At 51.4% G+C, this 22,888-nt stretch overlaps 1 protein-coding gene across 1 annotated transcript; it reads right to left on the bottom strand.

The window, feature by feature from the left end:
- Nucleotides 1–1,140: 1,140 nt before the first annotated feature.
- On the bottom strand, nucleotides 1,141–20,373 carry LOC138814624 (cyclin-F-like). The gene is made up of 17 exons (XM_070003700.1): nucleotides 20,341–20,373; nucleotides 18,522–18,676; nucleotides 17,730–17,836; nucleotides 16,328–16,395; nucleotides 14,034–14,227; nucleotides 13,532–13,585; nucleotides 12,676–12,780; nucleotides 12,337–12,414; nucleotides 11,002–11,153; nucleotides 8,919–9,083; nucleotides 7,153–7,276; nucleotides 6,664–6,844; nucleotides 6,242–6,329; nucleotides 4,365–4,464; nucleotides 4,126–4,253; nucleotides 2,711–2,880; nucleotides 1,141–2,027 (listed from the first exon to the last, which is right to left on the bottom strand). The coding sequence occupies exons 1-17, from the start codon at nucleotides 20,354–20,356 to the stop codon at nucleotides 1,573–1,575; spliced, it is 2,340 nt and encodes a 779-aa protein (XP_069859801.1). The 5' UTR covers nucleotides 20,357–20,373; the 3' UTR covers nucleotides 1,141–1,572.
- Between the last annotated feature and the right edge of the window lie 2,515 nt (nucleotides 20,374–22,888).

A 22,888-nucleotide genomic window follows, 5' to 3' on the forward strand; every position in this document is an offset into this window, starting at 1 on the left:
TTACAGATGAAGAAACTGAGGTTCACACATGCCCAGGAGCACATAATTAATAGCACAGGTCTACAATTCCAACACCTGGGTTCTTAGCCCATCCATGCCTCAGCCAGGATGGTAAGAACTCTTACAGTAGCAGAAAGACAGCACAGGAACATCAAGATAGATACACACACACACACACAGAGCAAAATGAACACTGAGTCTATCCCTCCATTTCTGTACTTCTGGTTCAAGAGCATTTGTGGACACTCCTGGCTAAGTGATTCTTAATATTGAAGAGAGGAAAAAAATCTAGGCACTGACAGCTCACTTAGCTATTCAGGAGGATGAGATCTGAGGGTCCAGGTTGGGAGACAGCCAAGTAACCAGCAAAATAGGTGGGAAGTGGGGACACAGCTCAAGCGAAGATCATTAGCCATGAGCAAAAAAGCAGAGTAAGACAATCTCGGAGTTCAAATTCTAGTACCTGCATACACACACCCAAATAGGAAAGCAACCAGTATACCACACGGCTGGTATGGCAGTGGTCAGCCTGTGGCAGCCTCCTTAGCCAGGCTTCCCGCATACTGAGCATACTTGGTGCTTTACCACTGAGCTAAGGCCTATCACTTCTGAAATGAGTTAGACCGAGGAGTAGGATCTGCCCTCTTCTGATGGAAAAGAGGCAACTCCAATGATAAGACTTCTCTGCTCTTCATCTTGGTCACCTCAGTTTTGACAAATGACTTTTTCCTGGTCATCCCTCTGGGAAAATTGTTTTGCACGCTGCCAGGAGAGAACCGACTGTCTGACATCAGATTTCTTTTTCAGCTGTGCATAAATAATGCCGGAAGTCTATTCTCTTTTTATTCAATACCCTCTGTTTTAAATGTTACTTTTGTTTTCATCTTGAAAGGAGGAAGAAATCCAGATGAGAAAGAATGGCCCAGAAATTCAGTGCAGAGATGTTCACATGGATATCATGGGGACAGACAACCCGTTCTGGAAGGAAACAGATTTCTAAGATGAGACAAACATACCAGAGGGAGGGAGCCTGTGGCCCCGGTTCTGGGTCACACCTGCAGCCTGTAGGGAAGGGAATGCTGCATGCAGTGGGAGGGCAGCGAGGGGACAGAGGTGTGCGGAGAGCTGCTTGCTGGGGCCCGCAAGCAGGCAGCTTTCTAGCAGAGGCTCGAGCTGTGCCTGCCAGCACACTATGGCTACGGACTCAGAGCGTGCAAGCTGTTGGTTTCTGGCATGGGTTGAGGAAGGGCTGGAAAGACTACAACACACACAAGCTGAAGTTTCCAGAGAGAGACAGCAGGACACAAGAGGATACAGAGACATGGGCTTCACGTGTTGTAGCGTGTTGGCTTTGTGGCTAGACTCTCCAAGGAGAAGCAGCTAAGTTTTTCACGGAATCTGATGTTCCCATGGCTCAGATGAGGCTCCTTGGACAAAGAAACTTGGTGTCCAGGAGTTAGCACTTGGGAGTTTCGGGCGAAGGCCACCGAGCACCCACCTTCAATGCCCACTCCTCCTCCAGGACATCAACCCTTCCCTGTAAACATTCACACGGCACCCGCTGACACGCGCTCACAGCTTCCGGAAGCCCAACATCGCGTCCTCATCACTGTGGACGGAGAGGTTTTGCCGCTTGACCTGTGGCTGGGGAGCCCTGCTCTCCGGGGGGCTGGGGGGCCGACACTGTAAACATGACTTCTTGGCCTGATGATGACAAGGCTGTGTGCTGGGCTCGCTGCCTGGGGAAGGCGGTGAGGTAGATCCAGGAGCGCCACCCGCACTGCCATCCACAGAGTTTGTGGGGCTCGTGCTGCTGATGGAGGAGTACCCTGAGGTTGTGATGTCTTTGCCCAGCTCCCTCCTGTTGCAGAGAAGGGGCCTGGGCCCTGGGATTGGTCTGTGGGTGGCTGGCCCCTGGCATCCCCCATCCTCTGGGCAGGCCTCGTCGTCGCTGGATTCCTGGCAGCAATGCTCATCTGGGTTCAGGTAGACCACGGTGACATCGAGGATGCCGCTGGGAGCTGTCACTGTGGGGAACAGACAGAGGGCGGCTGTACCACAGCTCGAGCATCATGGGGTACCCTCTGCTTGGTCACAGCCCAAGCAGCCCAGTAGTTCAGGCTGAAGGCCCTTGTACAGCTCCCGGTGACACATGTCCCTCAAGGCCAGAGAGTCACCCTCTGCCGAGGCCAGCAGGAGACAACACAATGGCCATGGAGTTTACTGAATCCCTCATGGACACCAAGGTGAGTCACTGGACAAGCAAGAGAAACTTGCCACAGCCAGACCAGTCCTGGCCAGAACATGGGAGAAATACCCTGCCTGAAGCCCGCCGGGGGTAAGTGGTTCATATATCCTACAGGGCACATCTCAGTGTTCTAGAAATCTCATCAGAAACTCCAGACAGTCTCTGTCTTCCCTCTGCCCAAGTGATGTCCTTCAGCCAAAACAGAACCGGCTGGAGCTAGGCATGGGTTTGGCCTAAATCTCCACATGGTGTGGAAGAACCTCTCGCTCAGCTATTTTGGGGCTCTCCTCCCATGATTCCCCTGTGTCTGGATGCCCTTCTATGGGGAGGGTGTGGGGCTGGTTGGCCAGGCCCAGGTCTCCACGCAGGGTCCTCTGCTGCACACAGCACTGGAGGCCAGGAGGCACGGGGTCGGGCATCTTCTGAAGAGTCTCCCTCCGCCGCACCCAGGCCCAAACTCACCGTCGCCTTCCTTCTCGCCCTCACTTTCCTGGTCACCCTCGTAGCCGGAGCAGCAGTCCAAGCTCCAGTCCAGGAAGCTGCCCAGCAGGGTCTCCTCCTGGCTGGACAGCTCTGCGGTGGGGGTGGTCACGAAGCTGCCCCTGTCCTCCTGCACGCTGTTCTCCCGCTTCCTGTGAGGTGGGAGGAGCCAGACAGCCCCAGGCTAGGCAGCAGCGTCGGAAGCCAAACTTGGTCCTCTGCACCTGCCTTAAGCTATTGGCCCTGACAAGGGTCTCGAAAGGTCTGCTGGGCAGAAAACGCCATGGAGCGTTCTGGAGAGCAGGGGCGTGTCCAGAGGAAGAACAGCAGTGTCCTTGGCCTGTGTGAATCGTGGTGTGGCTGGCCATGATGAGGGTACTAACCCCTCGGCCCCTCTGGAAACTGGCAGGAAGCGCATCCTACCCTCTAGAGTTCTGAGCCAGGCACTAGACCTGCTGTTCTGGTAAAGGGCTGCACATCTGCCCTCCTGGGGTCAGGGCAAGAGGCTGAAGCGCTGGCCTGGCCCTGGGAGAAACAGCCATACTCAGGACCCTTTCTGCTTCCTGATTTAAGGGAGTCGGGGTGGCTGCCCCAGTATCTCTGTGTGAGTGTGTATGTGTGTGGGGGTGTCTCTCCTGGACACCGGATAGGGCTATGGGAGACTGGGGAGCAGATTTTACTGGAAGGCTGGGTGCATGAGAGGAGCACATTTCCTAGAGCACAGACACATGTGTCTGTCGTGGCTTTCCTCATGTTGACCCTGCCCCTGAGGAGTGGGGTGCTGCATGCAGCGAGGTGTCAGAGGCCCTCTGGAAGCCCAAACCCCCCATGTTCAGCCCAGTGAAAGAGCCAGTGCTAGGTTCAGGGGTCTGCGGAGGCAATGAGAGCAGCAAAGTGGGGCCTACACACATGGGCTTTTGTGGGATTGATGGGAGCTCTTCAGATGGGTGAGGCAGGGAGAGGCTGCCCCAGGAGAGCAAGCCAGGGTAAAGGGGATTACACACAGGGAATGAGAGGAAAGGAAGTGAGGAGGGCAGTAATCTGGTTACAAGCCAAGTGCCATCATGGAACTGAGTGACGCAGGATGGCTCATGGTGGCGTGGGCAGGGCCAGATCTACCACACTCAGAATAATCTTCCTCCAAGGAAGCAGGGGAGGCAGCGGCCTCTGAGGAAGGATTGAGGTGTGGAGGTTGCCAAACTCAGGAACAGCCCCAGGTTTTTGCGTGGGACCTGCTGTTTCTCCAACAAAAGTCTCAGATGGCTGTTGGATCAGCGAGGGAGTGTGGACCCAATATGGCCGAAGGATCAAACAGGGAACCTGGGCTGGGGCGTGTGTAGCCAGCATCCCATGGACAGTCCTGGCCAGGGGAGGGGGGCAGTAGGGGGAGGACTGACCGTTTGGTTCTCCTTCCCGAAGGAGAGCTGAGGAAGGTGTGGATCTCCTCAGCACCGAGGAAAGTCAGGGGCTCCGGGGTCTCTCGTTTCACGCCCAACACAGCACACAACTGGCCATAGCTCAGCGCCTGAGGAGAGGCCAGAGGCGATGAGTGAAGGGTGCCCCGGGCAGGACCGAGGTCCAGGGCCACAGAGCCCGCCCCACCCCGTACCATCCCCACACGCCGAGGGGGGGGCACCTCATCCTGGCTGATTTCTTCGTAGCGTCTGTCCTCAAATCGCTGCTTCACAGCCGTCAGAGACACCTGCCGGTAGTCCTTAGGGACATCGTCGTGGAAGCTAGAAAGAGCCACAAGGCAGACACTGAGGGTCTCCTCCCCAATTTTGTTTTTACTTTTCTTGGAAGTGATGAGTTCCAGCACTCAGGGCCTGGCTGGCTAGGCAGGTGGCCACAGGGTCCTGGCCGGCTAGGCGGGTGGGCCACAGGGTCCTGGCCGGCTAGGCAGGTGGCCACAGGGTCCTGGCCGGCTAGGCGGGTGGCCACAGGGTCTTGTGTTTCTTGCTGGTCCAGCCTGAGACTGCACTCTTACCTCCCTGCCTCCCAGCATAGCTGGTATTAACAGTCTTGCACAACTACCCCTAGCTTGTTGGTTGAGCCTGGGGTCTTACTAATGAGGGTAGCCTCAAACCAAAACATTCCCACTCTCTCTTCCCAGAAGGCTGGTGTGAGCCACCATACTTGTTCCCCACCCCAATTTTAGTCCAATTCCCTCAGTTTGATAGAACTACAAGCTTTCCAAACCAGCGCAGTGCTAGGTTCAGGTGACTCACACATGTAATCCTAGCTTCTCAGGAGACTGAGAACTGGAGGATCAGTTGGAAGCCAGCCCAGGGAAGAAGTCCATGAGAGTCTTTTTGGGTTTTTGAGGGGGTTTGTTGTGGAGCTTGAACTCATAGTCTGGGGTGCTGTCCCTGAGCTTTTTTGCTCAAGGCTAGTGCTCTACCACTTTGACCCACAGCTCCACTTCATTTTTGAGTGGTTAATTAGAGATAAGAATCTCAGAGGGACTTTTCTGCTCGGGCTGGCTTTGAACCTCAATTCTCAGATGTCAGCCTCCTGAGTAGCTAGGATTACAGGTATGAGCCACTGGCACCTGGCTTCCATAAGATTTTTATTTCCAAATATAATCTACTAAGACACGACCTGGATGAATCCTCAACTAGAAACCAGGGCAACTGCACAGACATTAGCAAGGTGGTCAGAGCCAAGGTGCGATGTCCTGGAAGGGGCCAAGTACCCCAGGGAGAGGTTCTGCGGAGTAGCAGGAAGCTAGCATTTCCTGGCTCCTTAGGGTGAGGACTGAAGAAGCAGCCTAGAGCTGGTTAGGAAGACCAGACTCTGAGGGAGGGAACCAAGAAGTGGGAGTCCATGAACAAAGTGGAGGAGGAAGTGATGGGGAGGCAGCTGCAGCCAGGGACCCCTTTGCCCGCACGTCCCCCCATCCTCTGCTCACAGCCAACAGACTCCCTGGCCCGCGCTGGCCCACCTGCTAGTGCTGTGCTTCCTCTAGGAGAACCCTGGCCCCGTCCACATGCCAGTCCCTCCCCCCTCTGCTCCCTCTCCCCCTGACTTTCTGTGATGCTGTGGCCTGCGGTGCTCTACAAACTTCACGGGGAGCAGCAGCATGAGGTGAGGGAGGCGCCCGGAGAGAGGGAGCACAGTGTGGAGGCCACAGCGGTGGGGTGTGGAGACCAGGCACAGAGTCAGCTCAGACACACAGAGACTCCCTGTGGGAAAGAGCCTCAGGGCAGGGAAGGTGGCTCAGTGGCCGAGCGCTTGCCTAGCATGCACTGCATGAAGCCCTGGGTTTGATTCCTCAGTGCCACATACACAGAAAAAGCCTAAAGTGGTAGAGCGCTAGCCTTGAGCAAAAGCAGCTCAGGGACAGTGCCCAGGCGCTGAATTCAGACCCCAGGGCTGGCAAAAAAATAAAATAATCAAATAAAATGTCAGCCTGGAAGACTCCCTTGGCTGCCATGAAGCGGCGAAGCGCCCAGGGCACCTGAGACCCCTGCCTGGCCTTCCGCCAGCTTGGGCATTTCCTCGGAGACGTACCATTTTTTGTGAAGACTGAAGACGCAGGGAGTGAGGTCTTCCAAGGAGAACCCAGTGAGGTCCCACAAGCGCGGGGTCCAGGGCTGTGCTGGGGAGGAAAGCAGGCCAGGGTTGTGAGGGCCGCCTGGTCCACACTCACAATACAACTTTGCCAGCTGTGCGTGACAGGCTCCCTGAGCTCTGTCTTGTGATCCCTTTAAAATGGCTTTGGGAAGAAAAAAAAACCCTAAAGAACACACAACCCGACTGCCACAAATCCGAGAAATACTAAGCTAGAACCACCTTGGTATCTGTGGAATGAACTACCGTGGTTCACACCACCGTCTTCCTCTCCAGCACGGATGGGGACTCACTCTCTGGCCCTCCACCGGCTGCCGTCGGAGCACCCCCCAGCACCAGGACCCGGGAGAGGGGCTCCTTACTCTGCCTGTGTATGGCTCTGGCGAGGACCAGCGCTGCGCAGGCCAGGTGGGCTGGGGCGTACACGGAGAGGCTGGTGTGCAGCAGGGACAGCTCGCAGAGGAAGCTGCACAGGTGCTGCGTTCTGGGCGCCACAGGGGTCAGTGTCAGCAGGACGTCTTTGTAATCCACCACGGTGGGGATCTAGACAGAAGGGAGAGGTGAATGGAGAGCCCCCTCCATCCACTCCACGTGGAAGCACAGCCCTGCTGATGCTCAGCGTGTTGCCCAAGCTCAGGCTTCAGGCCCTCGAGGGGGCACAGCAGCCGCTGGCTCTGGGGCTCTGGGGCTCTGGGTGTGGCACAGATTGCTGTCCTCTGGGCCCACTAAGGGCCTCCCAGGACAGGCAAGCTGGACGCACTTCATCCACTTCTACTCCCCCTGCCCTCCTGAAACTTCAAGCACAGAAACAACTACAACGTGGATTTAAGGGGAAGAACACCTTCACTTACTCGAATCTTCCCTTCCAGGGTGGACATGATTTCTCCCATCATTCTCACCAGGTCTTCGTACTTGTATGTGTTGTCTGTGAGCCACACGGCCTCTCGGATGGTCAGGATCTCTTTACTGATGAACCTGAAGTGTGGAAATGGGGTCTCAGCCCTGAGCCCACTTCCTGAGGCAGGCTAAGGAGGTGCAGGGCTCTGGGAGGCCTCGATGTAAGGAGGGCACATGGGTTCTGGGCTTCATGACGAAAGCATGTCACACAGCGTGGCTGGCAAGGAGCGTGGCAGATGCTGAGAAGAGGCAGGGTGTGGTGACCCCTATGTATAATCTAGTTCCACAGGAAGTGGGGCTCAAGAGGATCAGGATTCACAGCGAGGCTAAACAAAGAAGTATGCAATACCCTCATGCCCGTGGAAGCTGAAGGCGTCATCCCGGCTGTGCAGGAGGAGTCAGGCCGAGCCTTCTGACGCATAAACACAGATTCTATTTGAAAATCAACTACAGAAAAATGGACTGGGTATGTGTGGCTCAAATGGTACAGAACCTGCCTAGCAAACACAATGTGCTCTCGCTCTCTCTCACACACTCACACTCACACTCACACACACACACACACACACACAGAGTACTAGAAAAAAGATTCAGGGCTCAGGAATATAAAACAGAATGCAGATCCAACCATCATCCTGTCTTCATATGACCTCATACACCCTTATGGACAAGGATATTTTCCCCCTTTTTAGTGATACTGGAGTTTGAGTGAGAAAAGCATTGTGAGTATCGCCTTCCACATTGCTGTCCAAGATAAAACAAGGGTGATCGGGCCCTGGCTCAAGGGAGGCAGGTTTGGGTAAAATGCAGGGAAGTCAGGAAGCAGGCTGAGTTCCGTCATGTGGCAGGCTCAGAGGCGTGAGAGGTGAGATGTCTGACCCGGGAGGAGTGTGGGAACCTTGGAGGGGGAGACCTGAGAGCTCAGTCTCAGAGCTGTGTGTCTGTGAACACCGAGGACCTAGGAGGGGGTGGCCTTCCGCCACCTCTTTAACAGTCACCCTCAAAGCTGGGAAGATGGTCCAGCTATGCCAGCAAACAGCACGACAGCCCAACAGCTGCTGCTCTGCCGAGGAGCAGCCCACTCCCCAGTGCTCTATGCTGGCTGGAGCCAGTTAAGACCCCCAAAATTAACTTCCCAAGCTGGTACCAGAGCATCATGCCTGTAATCCTATCTATTCAGGAGGCTGAGATTTGGAGGATTGCAGTTCAAAGCCAGCCCAAGGAGAAAAGTCCACAAAGACCTCTCCATCTTCAAAACTATTCAGCAAAACCAGGTGCCAGTGGCTCACACCTGTACTCTTAGTTACTCAGGAGGCTGAGATCTGAGGATCGTGGTCAAAGCCAGCCCAGGCTTATCTCCAATTACTCACAGAAGTGGTACTGTAGCTTAAGTTGTAGAGTGCTAGCCTTGAGCAAAAGGAACTTAGGGACAGCACCCAGGCCCAGAGTTCAGGGCCCAGGACTGCCAAAAAAAAAAAAAAAAGCAAAAAGCAGGACTGGCAGTGTGGCTTAGATGGCAACAGGTGAGCAAGCAAGCCAAACAAACGTAAGGCTGAGTTCAAAACCTGGTATTGCACGCGCATGTGCGCGCACACACACACAGAACAAAAATAAAACCTCCCTTCCCTTAAGATTCTGCCAGCAGTCCAGGGACAGCTGACCATACTTGAGCCCAAGAAGAGCCAACACACGCAAGCGCATGGGCCAAGGGGTTTCTCACCGGGTACAGATGACCATGCAGGCAATGCCCAGCAGCTGCAGCTTGAACCGGGGCACCAGCCTCCTCCGCAGGTACCGGTCCACACACTCCACCGTCAAGTGCAGGCACAGGCTGGAGAAGTCTTTCATTGTGGCCACTTCCACCAGCCAATCTATCAGAATGTACCTGCGGAGAAGACGTCACCCCTGAGAACAAGGACAGGCTTCTCCAAGGACCACACTCTCAGCGCGCATTTGTGGACTCACAAATGGCTAGAGACACCCTGCCCCAGGAGCCCCCGGAGGTTGTTCCTGAGAGGATGAGTAGAAGGAAAAACACAGGGCACAGATCTTTGAGGTTTAAATTGGCCAGGACTAAATAGACTAGAAAGTTCTCCTGAACAGTTAAGACTTAATAAGCTTAGTAATTTGACTTCTAAAATGCACCCCTGAAATGTATACATTAAATATGCCAGGCATGGTGGTAGCCTCAGCAATCAGGAGGCTGAGGCAGGAAGATCATCAATTTAAGGCCCACTTGGATGACACAGCAAGACTTTCTCAAAAAACCAACACAACAAAGAACAAAGGCCAGATGTATAATATATATTATATTATAGCATATAATATATATTACAGCCGGGCGCTGGTGGCTCACACCTGTAATCCTAGCTACTCAGGAGGCTGAGATCTGAGGATCATGGTTCAAACCAGCCTGGGCAGGAAAGTCCGTGAACTCTTATCTCTAATAAACCATCCATTCGAAAACCAGAAGTGGTGTTGTGCTCAAGCCATAGAGTGCTCGCCTTGAGCTGAAGAGCACAAGGACAGTGCCCAGGACAGAGTTCAAGCCCCACAACCGACCAAAAAAATAAATAAATAAAAAATAAATATATATATATATATATTACATACATATATGATATATTATATATTATATAGTATAATATAGTAATATATAATATAAAATAGCAAGACTAAGCCCCTCTGTACAGTATGTTCTCAAATAAAATAAAATTAAAAAAAAATAGCAAGACTACTCAAAAAAGCAAAACAGTGTAAGAGTCCTCCACAGAGAGGGAAAGAAGAGCTGGGGGTGAGGGAGGTGGGTAGGTGGGGTGAGATGCTGGATACCAACCACAGGCCCAGGATTGTGAAAGCACTCCAGCTTGAGGCTGCCAACACGAGGGCAAAAGGGTGCTGGATTCCTGGGCCGTGTGTATGTGATCTTATGAGTGTGAGTGAGTGAGTGAGTGAGTGAGTGAGTGAGTGAGTGTGTGTGTGTGTGTGTGTGTGTGTGTGTGTGTGTGTGTGTGTGTGTGTGTGTGTGTGTGTGTGTGTGTAAGGTTGAGCTTTTCTTGGGAAGAAACTGCCATTTTTGAAACAAACAAACAAATATATATATATATATATATATATTTTTTTTTTTTAGTGTTTTCGTTGGTAGAAGGCTTGAACTCAGGACCTGGTTGCTGTCACTGAGCTTGTACAGATAAGCCATAAAGAAAATTGGTGTTGCTTATCATTCACTGGCCTATGGTTTCCTCTCTAACATTCCATCCTTAGCCTGTCAGAAAAAAAGGCTCTATTGCAACTGTAAAAATGGAGGACTCAAGTCCTATCACTTTAGAAAGATGTTCACACAGGTTGCATGTTCTATGGTTTTGTTTTGTTTTAAAAAAAAGGAACTGGGAAGAATGGAGCAGGGTATTTTCTTCTTCATAGTTTTGCTTAGACAAAACTTTTGTTGTTTATCTTGTCATGGGGCACTGTCCCTGGGTTCTTTTGCTCAAGGCTAGTGCTCTACCACTTTGTGCCACAGCTCTATTTCCTGTTTTTGAGTGGTTAATTGGAAATAAGAGTTTCATAGGAATTTTTCTGCCTGGTCTGGCTTTGAACTGCGATCCTCAGATCTCAGCCTCCTTGGTAGCTCGGATCGCAGGTGTGAGCCACAATGCCCGCTAGTTTATTTTTAAGGGGAACCCCCCCCCCAATACACACACACAATGCAAGAATCCTAGAGGGCTGGCCACACTGCCTAGTAATAGATCTCTTTGGTAGCCTTCTGCCCTGGAATCAAACACCCATGTTCTGAGATGTCTCACCTCATTGTGTCATTGAGCCCCTCCTGCACAGAGAAGATCTGCTGCTTACTGACAGCCTGGGAGGACTGGAACAGCTGCCAGACGACCTCTCTGCAGGCTTTCCCTTCCAGTCCGAGCTGGTTTCCATTTGCACAGGCTTTGGCTAGGGCCAGCTGAAAGACAAGGTCAACATGAAATCGAGCAAAGCCCGAGTGAAGGTAGAAAACAAAAGTAGGAGCATTTTCTGCTCCCTAAGCCTTATCAACTTTTCAGACCAGTCAAATTCTTTTGAGTTGCTGTTTTTTGGAATAATACAGCACAAGCCACTATTTTTAGAAGATGAAGCATCAGTTGCTTTCGTACAAATCCTCAGCCAGTCTCCTATCTATGTTTCAAAACCTGCCTGTTTCTGTTTACCCCGAGATGTGAAAGTTAGGTGCTTCTTTGGGTGGGGTTCAGGGGTTGGAGCTACACTGCAAAGTGAGAAGAGCTGCCTGGATGTCTTGCAAGATCTAGGTTTAAGATCACAAGCAAAGTGGGGACCCCTCTATTCTTTGGTTTCCTCTTTCATGAATCTGTACTATTAACAGTCCATGGATTAGCAGGCGAGGACAGACTGATAAGTATCTGGATTTGGCACGGGGATCCACTGTGGATTTCAGATGGTTCCCAGAAACCATTTCCTTCTGAATTTTCCCAAGCATGGCCTGAGCACTGTCCCTGAGCTTCTTTTGCTCAAGGATAGCACTCTACCACTTGAGCCACAGCCCCACTTCCAGCTTTTTCTGTTTATGTGGTACTGAGGAATCGAACCCAGGGCTTCATGCATGTTAGGCAAGCACTCTACCACTGAGCCACATTCCCAGCCCTCCCAAGCACTTTTGACATAGCATTACACATACATTTGTGACTGAGGTTTACATACATTTTAGCTTTCTTTTGTCCACCTAATAGTAATATAAGGTTTTCCATGTGATTAAACACATATAGACAACTATTTTCTGTATAACATTCAATGCCACATCTACTTCTTGAGCCATCCCTTCAGTCCAACTTTTTTTTTTTAATCTCCAGTTACTTGGAAATAAGAGTCTCTTGGATTTTTCTGCCAGGGCTGGATTTGAATGGTGACTCTCAGATCTCAGCCTCCTGAATAGCTAGGATTACAGGTGTGTGCACCTGGCTTGTTTGCCTTGGATTTCAATACTCCCACCTATGTCTACCCCACAGCTGAGATGATAGGGGTGTGCCACCTCACTAGGCTGTTAAGATGGGAGTCTTGTTAACTTTTTGCCTGGGCTGACCTCAAACAGCAATTTCTAAGACAGAAGGAGAAAGGCCAGCTCCCCATGTTACCTGGGCTTCCCAGTAGCCTTTTGTAGCAAAGTCCCTGAGTTTCCGGAAGCTGTGGAGGCATCGTCCAGGATCTGACACCTGTCAGCGGGAGAAAGATACCTCAATTTTTATGTGATGTGGGAGGAACTAAGAACTGACCCATCAAGCTCTTAAGTGTCCCTGCTCCTACCACCAGAAAGGCTCTACCTCTGTTGTCTTCCCAAACAATGGTGGTTGTTTTGGAAAGTAGCCCACCATTCAGCTATGCCTGACAGCTGACAGATCAGGAGTTGTGAGGACCCATACTTTTGCCAATAGAACTCAGCCAAGAGCCCCCTTCCCAGACCAGATTCTACTCACATCCGTCCTTCTGTCACTTTCCCAGAGGAGGTACGAACTGGCCAGACAACCCTCGTGAGCAGACTCTTCAAACAACTGGCGGGCCTGCTTCTTCTTCTCTTCATCCTAGATGGAGGCCAAGCACAATTGGTTCTTTCCTTACCCTATGCTAGTTACTACGTCATCCCAACAACCATCCATCCTCTTAAATAATCATATTTGTGAATTAACTGAGTCAGAGCAGAAATGACTTCTCTACAGACATTTCAACGTGCTGAACAGCCAATGAGAGGCCTGACCTCAGAGCTCTGGCCTCAGCCTCAGGGCTCTGCTTTCCTCCTGGAGCTCAGCTCTCACAACCCAAGGCCTGTGGTTCACACGAGGTGCCAAAGCTAATGCCTCAAACAGCCTGGGTATGGTGTGGGGGCTCTCTTCATGGCTTTAGTGGCCTTCAGCATCCCTCTCTGTAGCTTCCCTTTCCTGAAGCTATTACAAAGGCACTCACTGATCACAAAGCGCATTAAAGCTTCAAGACCAGAAAAGCACAGATGTCTGTAAGACTCACCAATGGCCAAGCCAATAACAGACAAACAGGCTAGCATCACTGGCTCAGTTCCGGATGCATCTGTGCTGCTCTGCCTCTTACCCATGCCGTCCCATTTAATTCTCAAAGATACTCAGAATCCAGGTCAGGTAACAGGCTCAGGGCCCGCCCTGGAGGCAGAGAGAGTGAAGCCAGCAACCCTGCCCTGACCCAGCTTCGGATGCCTCTAAGGGCAAGAAGGCTTGCCTTTTATATTCACTTTGCACAGCCATTTCTGCTGTTTTTCAAGTACTTCCTGGAGTCTAGCCAGGGATTTGCAGCAATTCTACTCACCTCAAAAAGATTTAGCACTCTTCCCAAACAGTGAAGTATGGATGCTTTATGAGTCTTGAAAAAAGGAGAACAAAGTATGATTTTCAATAGGAGAACTGCCAGGTCCTGCCCACCCTGCTGTGCAGCCCCTAACTTCACACCATGGCCCACACCTCTATTTCAGTCTTCAATTTATGCAGCCTGAATCCTTAAAGTTTCCAGCTGCAAACACTCCCACTAAGAGCTCTGCGATCACCCTCTGGCCCTAAGGCGATTTATTTCCTCCCTCCCTTCTTTTCTTTTCCTACCCACATCTGTTTCGGTAGGGAAAGTGCTAGGGATAAAATGCAGTACTCTGAGCGTGCTAGCCAAATACTCGACCACTGAGCTACACTCCCAGCCCTGCATTTCCTATTTTGTACGTCCATTTCCTTTACGTCCCTGACTTTAAATAGGGCTTGGCTTTCTGTGACCCTTTAGCTGGTTTCAGGTGCTGCCCCTGTGCCCCTTTGCCAAGACTCACATTCTGTAACTGGCACTCTGCCCTAAGGCTCTCATGAACCACGGCCTTGCAGCAGCTTCCAGACACCGACCATGGCGGGCGGATGAAGAGCCAGATGAAGGGCTCGGCACCCACATTCAGTCGCTCTGCCAAACTGAAGAAGTGAGAGGCCTTCAGGCCATTCACTTCTGCACGGGCTTCATCAGACACGGAAACTGCAGGGCAGACAACAGAATAGAACCCAGGATGTCTCTGGTAAATGGGATAAACAAACTTCTCCATAATCATTTTGCAAAGTCTAAACACTTAAGCTTCCTGAGCTGGACACCAGTGGCTCCTGCCTGTAATGGTAGCTACTTAGGAGGCTAAGATCCAGAGGTTTGCTGTTTGAAGCCAACCTGTACTTAAGGTGTAGCTCAGGAGGTAGAACACCAGTTGAGCAAGGAAGCTGAGTTCCAATTCTAGTCCTGGCCAAAAAAAACCCAAAACAACCCAAAAACAAAAACAAAAAGAAAAACCATAAGCCAGGTATAGTGGAAAGTTGCTGGTGTTTTAGGACAGAAGAGCCCTTCTAGACTAGCATGCCTTCCTCTTCTCTTCTTTGTCCAGCTTCAGGACTGGTTGGGTTAGCTCCTGCTAAGAGTCCTTTGGGAAGGCCTGAATTCTTGCTACCAGGAGAAGATGAACCTCAAAGGCATGGTCCCCAACCTTCCTCATTCAGAAACTCCTGCCTGGTCCCCAATAATGAGTTGGGGGAAAGGTTCTTTTGGGGATAAGAATGTTCTAAAATGCCAGGCAACGGTGGCTCATGCCTGTAAATCCTAGCTACTCAGGAGGTTGAGAGCTGAGGATCACGGTTTGAAGCCAGCCCCAGCAAGAAAGACTGTTAGAAAACTGGAAGTGGATGGGCTGGGAAGGTGGCTCAGTGGTAGAGTGCTTGCCTTGCATGCATGAGGCCCTAGGTTTGATTCCTCAGCACCACATAAGCAGAAAAAGCCAGAAGTGGCGCTGTGGCTCAAGTGGTAGAATGCTAGCCTTGAGCTGAAGAGCTGAGGGACAGCGCCCAGGGCCAGAGCTCAGGCCCCATGACTGGCAAAAAAAAAAAAAAAAGAAAGAAAAGAAAATTGGAAGTGGAGCTATAGCTCAAATAGTAGAGCATAAGCCTTGAGCAAAAGAAGCTCAGGTACAGAGCCCAGGCCCTGAGTTCAAGCTAGCACTCTACCACTTGAGCCACAGCACCACTTCCTTGCCTTTTCTGTTTATGTGGTACTGAGGACTCAAACACAGAGCTTCATGCATGCTAGGCAAGTATGCTACCATTAAGCCACATTCCTAGCCCCCCAGCCCCTCCCCCAAAGTTTTGAAACAGCGGCAACGGTTACAAAACTGAATGTTATGAAACCACAGTATTGCATACTGTTGGTACAATGCTATTTGACAGGAAAGTGGGGGCAGGACCTGGGCTTTCCTGAGGCTGGAGGACAGGACTGCTCCCTCAGCTGGCCAAGGGCAGGGCCTGTTACTTAGCAAGATACCAGAACTTTTAGGAACAGGAAAACATTTCTATACCTAAGCTTTAGCAGTTTGGAAGCTGGGACAGCACAGATTGGGATTGCTCATCTTTGGGATGAGGAGCAGATTAAGTAGAAGCAGGCAGAAGAGAAGCCTACATGAGGATTTTTTTTTTTTAATTTGGTCAGTTGTGGGGCTTGAACTCTGGGCTTGGGTGCTGTCCCTGCGCTCTTCAGCTCAAGGCTAGCTCTCTACCACTTGAGCCACAGCACCACTTCTGGTTTTCTGGTGGTTAACTGGAGATAAGAGTCTCACAGACTTTTCTGGATTTTCCTGCCCAGGCTGGCTTTGAACCATGATTACAGGCGTGAGCCACTGGCGCCTGGCATACATGAGGATTTTTCAAGAAGTCTGGGGGAAAAGGTATATAAATGCTGGCTCTGACCCAGCCTTGCCACGGGGATCTATGGCTCTGACTAAGTCATTGTCACTCTAAGAGTCAGGCATGCTGACTCTGTCCAAGAGCTCCACAGAGGATGTCTTAAAAGTGAAGGCAGGGGGTCTGATTTGTCTTCTCAGTCCTTGTTCAGAGGCTCTGCTCAAAGTTATTCTTGGCTGCCCTAAAGGGTTTGGAAAAGTAAGCAATAACTCTCAAAACCTAAATTGGAGTATCACCAGCCCTCACAGAAGGTCTCTGGATACAGGGCACTGAGAGAGGCAGATACAGCAAGAATGACTAAACTGCTAGTACTGGGGATGTCTCTGGAAAGAGCTAATTGTGAGGGGGTGGGGCGAGGACTCACGGCCTTCATTGTAGAGGTAGGCTATACCCAGCTTCACCGCAGCTTCAAAATTTCCCTTTTCAGCAGCCCTGGAACATTAAGAGCATATATAACACGTCACATTACGTCAGAGGCTATGTACTGCTGCCACTGAACTTAGCACGAACTACTTGTTTCTTTTATCCATTCTACCCTACAATATGTATAAACCTTAAAAAAGTGTTCAAAGGAAGAAGCCTGTCAGTCATAAGAGATCGCAATGTTATGGTTCCATTTACATAAAATGTCTAGAGTCAGCAAGAAAATACACGAGGGGTAGACTGTCTTCTAGGGTTACAGGGAAACAAGAGGAGTGACTGGGAACACCATTTAAGTTAGCGTGATGTTTGCACAACTCTGCATATATGAAGAGGTGTGAGCAGTATACTTTAAATGCACGAGCTGTATGGCGAGTGGATTTTGTCAAGAACTATGCGTTTTATCCAGGAGGAGACCAAGCATGGCCACCACAGCACCACATTGTGTAATTGTGGCCGTAAGTCTACCTGGGTTTCTGGCAGCTCAAGTGGATAAAGACCTAGGTAAACTTGGCAGGAAAATCCCCTTCAGAGTAGTGCTTTTTTTCAGTTTGTTAAACAAGGAGGTTCAAGGCTGAGCCACTGGATTTTAAGGGTAGCTTCTGGAACCATTAGCAGTTTTGGAGGTGGGCCTAGTGGCTTGCACCAGGGCTCATGATAGACTTCCCTTGGGGTTACAACCCTAGCAAGAGGGTGGAACCAACCAATGAATTAAAGGCAATCAAATTGAAATTACATGATTTTTTTTTTTTGATACTGGGGATCGAACCCAGGACGTTGCACTTGCTAGGCAAGCGCTTTGCCACTGAGCTACATCCCAGCCCTGAAATTACATGATTTATTTTTTTTTTTTTTGGGTCCGGTCGTTGGGCCTGAACTCTGGGCCTGGGCGCTGTCCCTCAGCTCTTCAGCTCAAGGCTAGCACTCTACCACTTGAGCCACAGCGCCACTTCTGGCTTTTTTCTTATGTGGTGCTGAGGAATCGAACCCAGGGCCTTGAGCATGCAAAGGCAAGTGCTCTACCACTGAGCCACCTTCCCAGCCCCTGAAATTACATGATTTTGAATGAAGGAAAAGAAGGCTAAAGCAGGTGAATCATGGGAATAAGTCACAGGCCAAAGGGGATCCACGGAAGCATGGCGGGCGTGGGAGGTGATGAGTAAGGAAGTGGTGTACCTCACTAGCTGAGGTCTACAGCCCTGGGTTACTCTCAAAGAATGAGGCAAGGTTCTGGGAGACAGCAACAGGAAAATAGATCCCTGGATCAGGCCATGAGACCCAGACTGAAATACCAAGAAGCTCAAAGGCAAGAGCAAATCAAGCCATCTTTCTCAGGGCGAAGATACCTTTCAAAGAGCTTCAGGTTCTTTGGAGAAGGCCACAGTTCCTGGAAATTGGCACAGGCCCACACACTTGCATGGTTGTCTACCAGATACTTCAAGTGGGAATGTACCTGCAGAGCAATGAAAACCAGGTATGGGTTACATAGCGATTGCCTCAAATCCCTGTTCTTAGAAACTCCTGAAGACAGGACAGAAACAGATACAAAGCCTTCTGTCCCTTCTTTATACAAAGGTTTTTTTGTTTGTCTGTTTTGTCATGGGGCTTCAACTCAGGGCCAGGGCTCTGTCCCTGAGCTTTTCACTCAAGGCTAGCAATCTAACACTCCGAGCTGCAATGCAACTTCTGGTTTTCTGGTGTTTAAAGATAAGTCTCATGGACTTTCCTGCCTAGGATGGCTTTGAACAATGATTCTCAGATCTCAGCCTCCTGAGTAGCTAGGATTACAGGTGTGAGCCACCAATGTCTAGCTGTGTGTGTGTGCGCGTGCGCCAGTCCTAGGGCTTGAACTCAGAGGCTGGACTGTTCTTGAGCTTCTTTTGTTCAAGGCTAGCACTCTACCAGTTGAGCCACTTTGACTTTTTGATGGTTAATTGGAGATAAGAGTCTCACAGACTTTCTTGCCCAGGCTAGCTTTGAACTGTGATCCTCATATCTCAAATTCCCTGAGTAGTTAGGATAACAGGCATGAGCCACTGGTGCATGGCTCCAAAGTTTTGTTCTGACATAAGAGCACCAAGTCTTGACTGTATAATCAACAAGGCTAGGACTGAAATTGTTTTCATCTAATGACTTACAGCTCGGACAGCAAGGATGTCCTCAACAGAAAGCCATTTCAGGATGTGAAAGAGCACATCTTCCGGGAGATTCAAGATCGTTAGGTTTCGGGGTCTCCTTCTGATTCTTCGCTTAGTAGGGTAAGAGAAACATTTGGCACATCTACAGTGGATCACTTAAGGGAGAAAAAAGAAGTCTTGATGAAAGGAAAAGTTATATATGAATGAAGGCAATTTAAATCACTGTTTCTTTGCATCACAAAATGAACTACTCCCAAAGATTATAAAGGAATTGCATTATATGAACTACAGAAGAACTCACCATTTGTTAAATATCTAGCAAATATTCACAGCAAACTTAAGGTATCATGCACCCTGACCACTGGAAACTTTCTGGCCAAGAGTCTACATTGCAACTAGGAATGGGCAACAGGCAGTGAACACTGAGGACTATTTGCCTTGAATCTCATGTTCAGGTAAAGCCCTTTGAACCACTAGGGTTTTTTTTTTTTCTTTTTTTTGCCAGTTCTGGGGCTTGAACTCAGGGCCTGGGTACTGTCTCTGAGCTTCTTTTTCTCAAAGCTAGCATGTTACCACTTGAGCCACAGCACCAGTTCTGGCATTTTCTGTGTATGTGGTACTGAGGAATTGAATCCAGGACTTTGTGCATGTTAGGCAAGCACGCTACTAAGCCACATTCCCAGCCCTGGCATTTTCTTCACTTCTATTTGCACACGTGACTAAGAACCAGACCATACAATGAGGATCCATAGATGTAAAGAGTATAGGTTTGGAGCACAAATTGAGAGTCAACTCTGCAGGAAGTAAAAAGGACTTGAGAGGCCAGGCCAGTCCCTCTGCAAATCTCAGCTCTGCAAATGTCAGAGCTGAGCAGGCCATGAACCTCCCTGTTGTCCTCTATAAAATGGGGAGTTGACAGCTACTCAACAAGGTTGTCAAAATTCCAACCAACCCAACACGCAGCTTCACACAGAGTGATTGCAAGCACTAAAGGCCGGACATGTCAGCTGCTGCCCAGTCAAGCTCCTCAGATGACTCTTCCATCTCCCCACACTGGGTCCTTTCAACTCAGCTTTACCCCTTCTTTTACAGGAAAATGCCCTGGGTCACGATTCAAGATCCTGCCTCCCAGTCTACCGGCTCGCCAGTCTTTCCAATCCATTCTTCCCAGATAGCTGCTCCTTTCTGTATATAGGTGATTCCCTCTGCGGGAGTAATAGCCGTGGCTCACACCCTCCTCTTGACCTGGGTTTTCCTGTCAGAAACTCAATGCGCTGCCAAGTTAAAAAGAGGTATCCCCAGGACCAAGATCCCAAAGATCATACCGTATTACCAAAAAAAGCTTCTGCATCCACCCATTTCAGAACAAATGCCTGAAAAGATTCAGTAACCACTGTTAACACCCGAAGTCCCACGCCCAAAGCCCCGTAGGTGGGACGCGTCCCCGGCAGTCCTCGGCTCCGGCGCCGGCAGCGGCGGCGCGCGGGGGAGCGGCCGGGACGCGAGGCGGGCTCGGTGGCAGGGATCGCCAGACGCCAGCCTCTCGGTCCACGGGCACGGGACTCCAGACTTCGGTGGAGTTCCGTAGTTTGGCGCATCAGAAAACTTAAAAGCCGGCCGCGGGGACTCAAGGCGGGGAACAGCGCGGCGGGCGGGCGGGCGCGGGCGCCCGGAGGGCATTTAAATCTCGCAACCGGGGACCCGGGCGGGCTCCGGGCTGGGAGCGCCGCGCCGGGCTCGGACTGTGGAATCCACGCTCCTGCTCACACGGCCCAGGCCCGCCACCCGCGGGCCCCGCTCCGCGCCCGCAAATACTCACCACCGCCACTCCCCATCGCCGCGCTCACTCTGCAGCCCCAGAGCCCGCCAGCGAGCGCCCCGGCGCCGGCTCCGCCGCCTCCGCCGCGCGCAGGCGCGGCCCCGCCCCCGCCCTATTTTCAAACGCGCCCGGCTCTTCTATTGGCTGAGCCGCGGGCCACGCCCCCGATCTGTCCGCCGCGCCCGGGCCTCCCGCTCCACCCTCCGGCCGCGACTGGCTGGATCGGGACGCGAATTCGAATGGTGGCCGTGGATTGGCTAGGCCAGCGCGGCCTCGGGCCGCCGGGGTCGGTCCCGGTACCGCTCGGTCGCTGCTGGCGCCGGCGGGCTGTCTGTGAAACCGGTGCTGGGCTTCGGGTCCTCCGTGCCAGCGCGGGCGAGCTCCCGTCTGAGGACGGCTGACGGGCCGCCTCCGGACTAGCCCCTGACGCCCTGCCGCCGGCTTCCGGGAACCGGGCCCGGTGTCGAGACGCCGGGCGTTGGCACGAAGGCCCGGGCCTGTCTCCGTGGGCTCCCGCGGAACGCCTCCCGCCCGGCACACTCGCTGTCCTCGCCGCCTGCAGGCCCGGCCCCGCCCCGGGAAGGGCGCAGTCGGCTGGGCTGTGGGTTCAGCTTCCCCGGCGCCCCACGCCCCAGCTCTTCATAGACTCTGTACCCAAGGAAGAGACAGTCTTTGGGGACGGCAGGGGAGCTGAGCCCGGGCTCCCCCTTCTTCGCGATGTGGCCAGCCTTTGTCCCCACACCCCCATCCTCTGTGTTCTCTGAATCCCCGGGGTACCTGGCCTGTGCTGGGAACACAGGTGGGTGCTGGGTGTCCAGGTCCCAGCAGGCTGCAGCAGGAGGGAGGGAAATAAACGGGTGTTCACAACCCAGAGAGCAGGAGAGCCCCAGGGATCCCCACAAGCAGAACTTGGTCCTTGGGAGGTGCGACTCTTCCCTGCACAGCTCAGGCTGGCCCCCTCCTCCATGCTCCTGGTTCCCAGGACAGAGAGAGGGAGGACTTGGAGGTGGGATCCTAGACTTCTCCTCCCTCACTTTGTCCTCACTGTTGCTGCCCTCCTTCCTTGCATGTTACTTGGTCCCCAGAACAGAAATACTCTTCCAATGTTTGCTTTTGGTAGTGTCTAGAAGAGATTAATAAATTCAACAAGTGATAAACAGCACCCTTGGTTTCGCAGAGCCCCTCCATGTGCCTTCAGCTCTACCTTCTTTTCTGCAGGGCTGAGCGACTTGCACTTTCCAGGCAAGTGTTCTTCCACTTAGCAAAATCAACCTCTACCTTTTTTTTGGACAGTCTTGAGGCTTGAACTCTGGGCCTGGCACTGTCCCTGAGCCTCTTTGTGCGCAAGGCTCGTGTCCTACCACTTGAGCCACACAGCACCACTTCCGGCCTTTTCTGAGTAGTTTATTGGAGATAAGAGTCTGACAGACTTATCTGCCTGGGCTAGCTTTAAACCAATCCTCAGATCCCAGCTTCCTGAGTAGCTAGGATTAAGTAGCTAGACCACAGGCTGGCATGAGCCACCAGCACCTGGCTCCCATCTTTTTCTTTACACCCTATTCATTTTCTTTTATTCTGAGGCAAAAAGTCCTTTTTGCTTTTTGTGAGAGGGTATTACTACGTAGCTCAGGCTGGCCTGGAACTGGAGGATGCCTATCTCTGTGCTGTGTTTTGTAGGAATTGGGTATTCTCTTGGCTACAACTATAATGATGCTACAGCTATGCTTCCAGGGCCTCCAGCAGTGGGGTCCTCAGGGCCAAACTGGGGCATGGGTCACTCTTAGAAGTTGTGACATGTGTCCATTTCCCACTGGGCCTCGAGATATGAGAGAACTCGGGAAAACCTCAACTCTTTGGAGTTCAGGGAAATTTCTGGCAGAATAACGAAGCAAAGACCAGAAGAGCCGCCAGTCCAAAGATTATAGTAAGGAAAAATAGGACCAGGCCTGCTGGTATAGTGATTTCTGCACTGGGGAGGCTGAAGGAGTTCCAGGCCAGCCTGGGCTACATAGAGAAACATTGTCTCCAAAACAAACTAAATAAATAAGAGTCTGGAACTTGAGGACCTCCATCACTCAGAGTAGAGGAGCCTGGAGTGGGTGGAGGCCCAGGGAGTTTTTTCCCACAGAAAACGCCACAGAGCAGCCAACTTGGGGAAAAAAAGGCCCAGGAAGACATTTGGTGTGGCCATGAGAAGTGCTGTTTTGGGCTCAGGGAGTGGGAAGCTTAGCTGCGACATGGCTGCCGCACTGGGGCTATCTGAGCACTTGTTGTGGGGTTAATGACAACGTGGCTTGCTGGTCCTCCCCCCCCCCCCCAGCTTCTAACTCAGAAGATCTAGAGTGGGGCTCAAGGAACTACATTGCTTTTTATTCTAAATATTGAAATACTGAAAAACTATTATTTAGGTTAGTAAATGTGTCAATATGCTGTCTTCTCATAGGGTGAATTAGGACAATACGGTTGAAGTAGGAAGGGCAAAAGGGAGAGGTAGGAAGACAATCACCCCTTCCCCCCCACCAAGGCTAATGTTAGCTACTAAAATTCA

This window comes from Dipodomys merriami, unplaced genomic scaffold, assembly GCF_024711535.1.
Source record: "Dipodomys merriami isolate MVZ:Mamm:240054 unplaced genomic scaffold, mDipMer1.0.p SCAF_60, whole genome shotgun sequence".
Lineage (NCBI taxonomy): Eukaryota > Metazoa > Chordata > Mammalia > Rodentia > Heteromyidae > Dipodomys > Dipodomys merriami.

Excerpts from the sequence above, each read along its gene's own strand:
- LOC138814624 (XM_070003700.1), bottom strand. Across the intron at positions 13,586-14,033 it reads CAGAGTGCCAGTTACAGAAT|ACTCATAAAGCATCCATACT; the intron begins GTGAGTCTTGGC and ends CCTTTTTTCAAG. Across the intron at positions 9,084-11,001 it reads GGGCTCAATGACACAATGAG|GTACATTCTGATAGATTGGC; the intron begins GTGAGACATCTC and ends TCTTCTCCGCAG.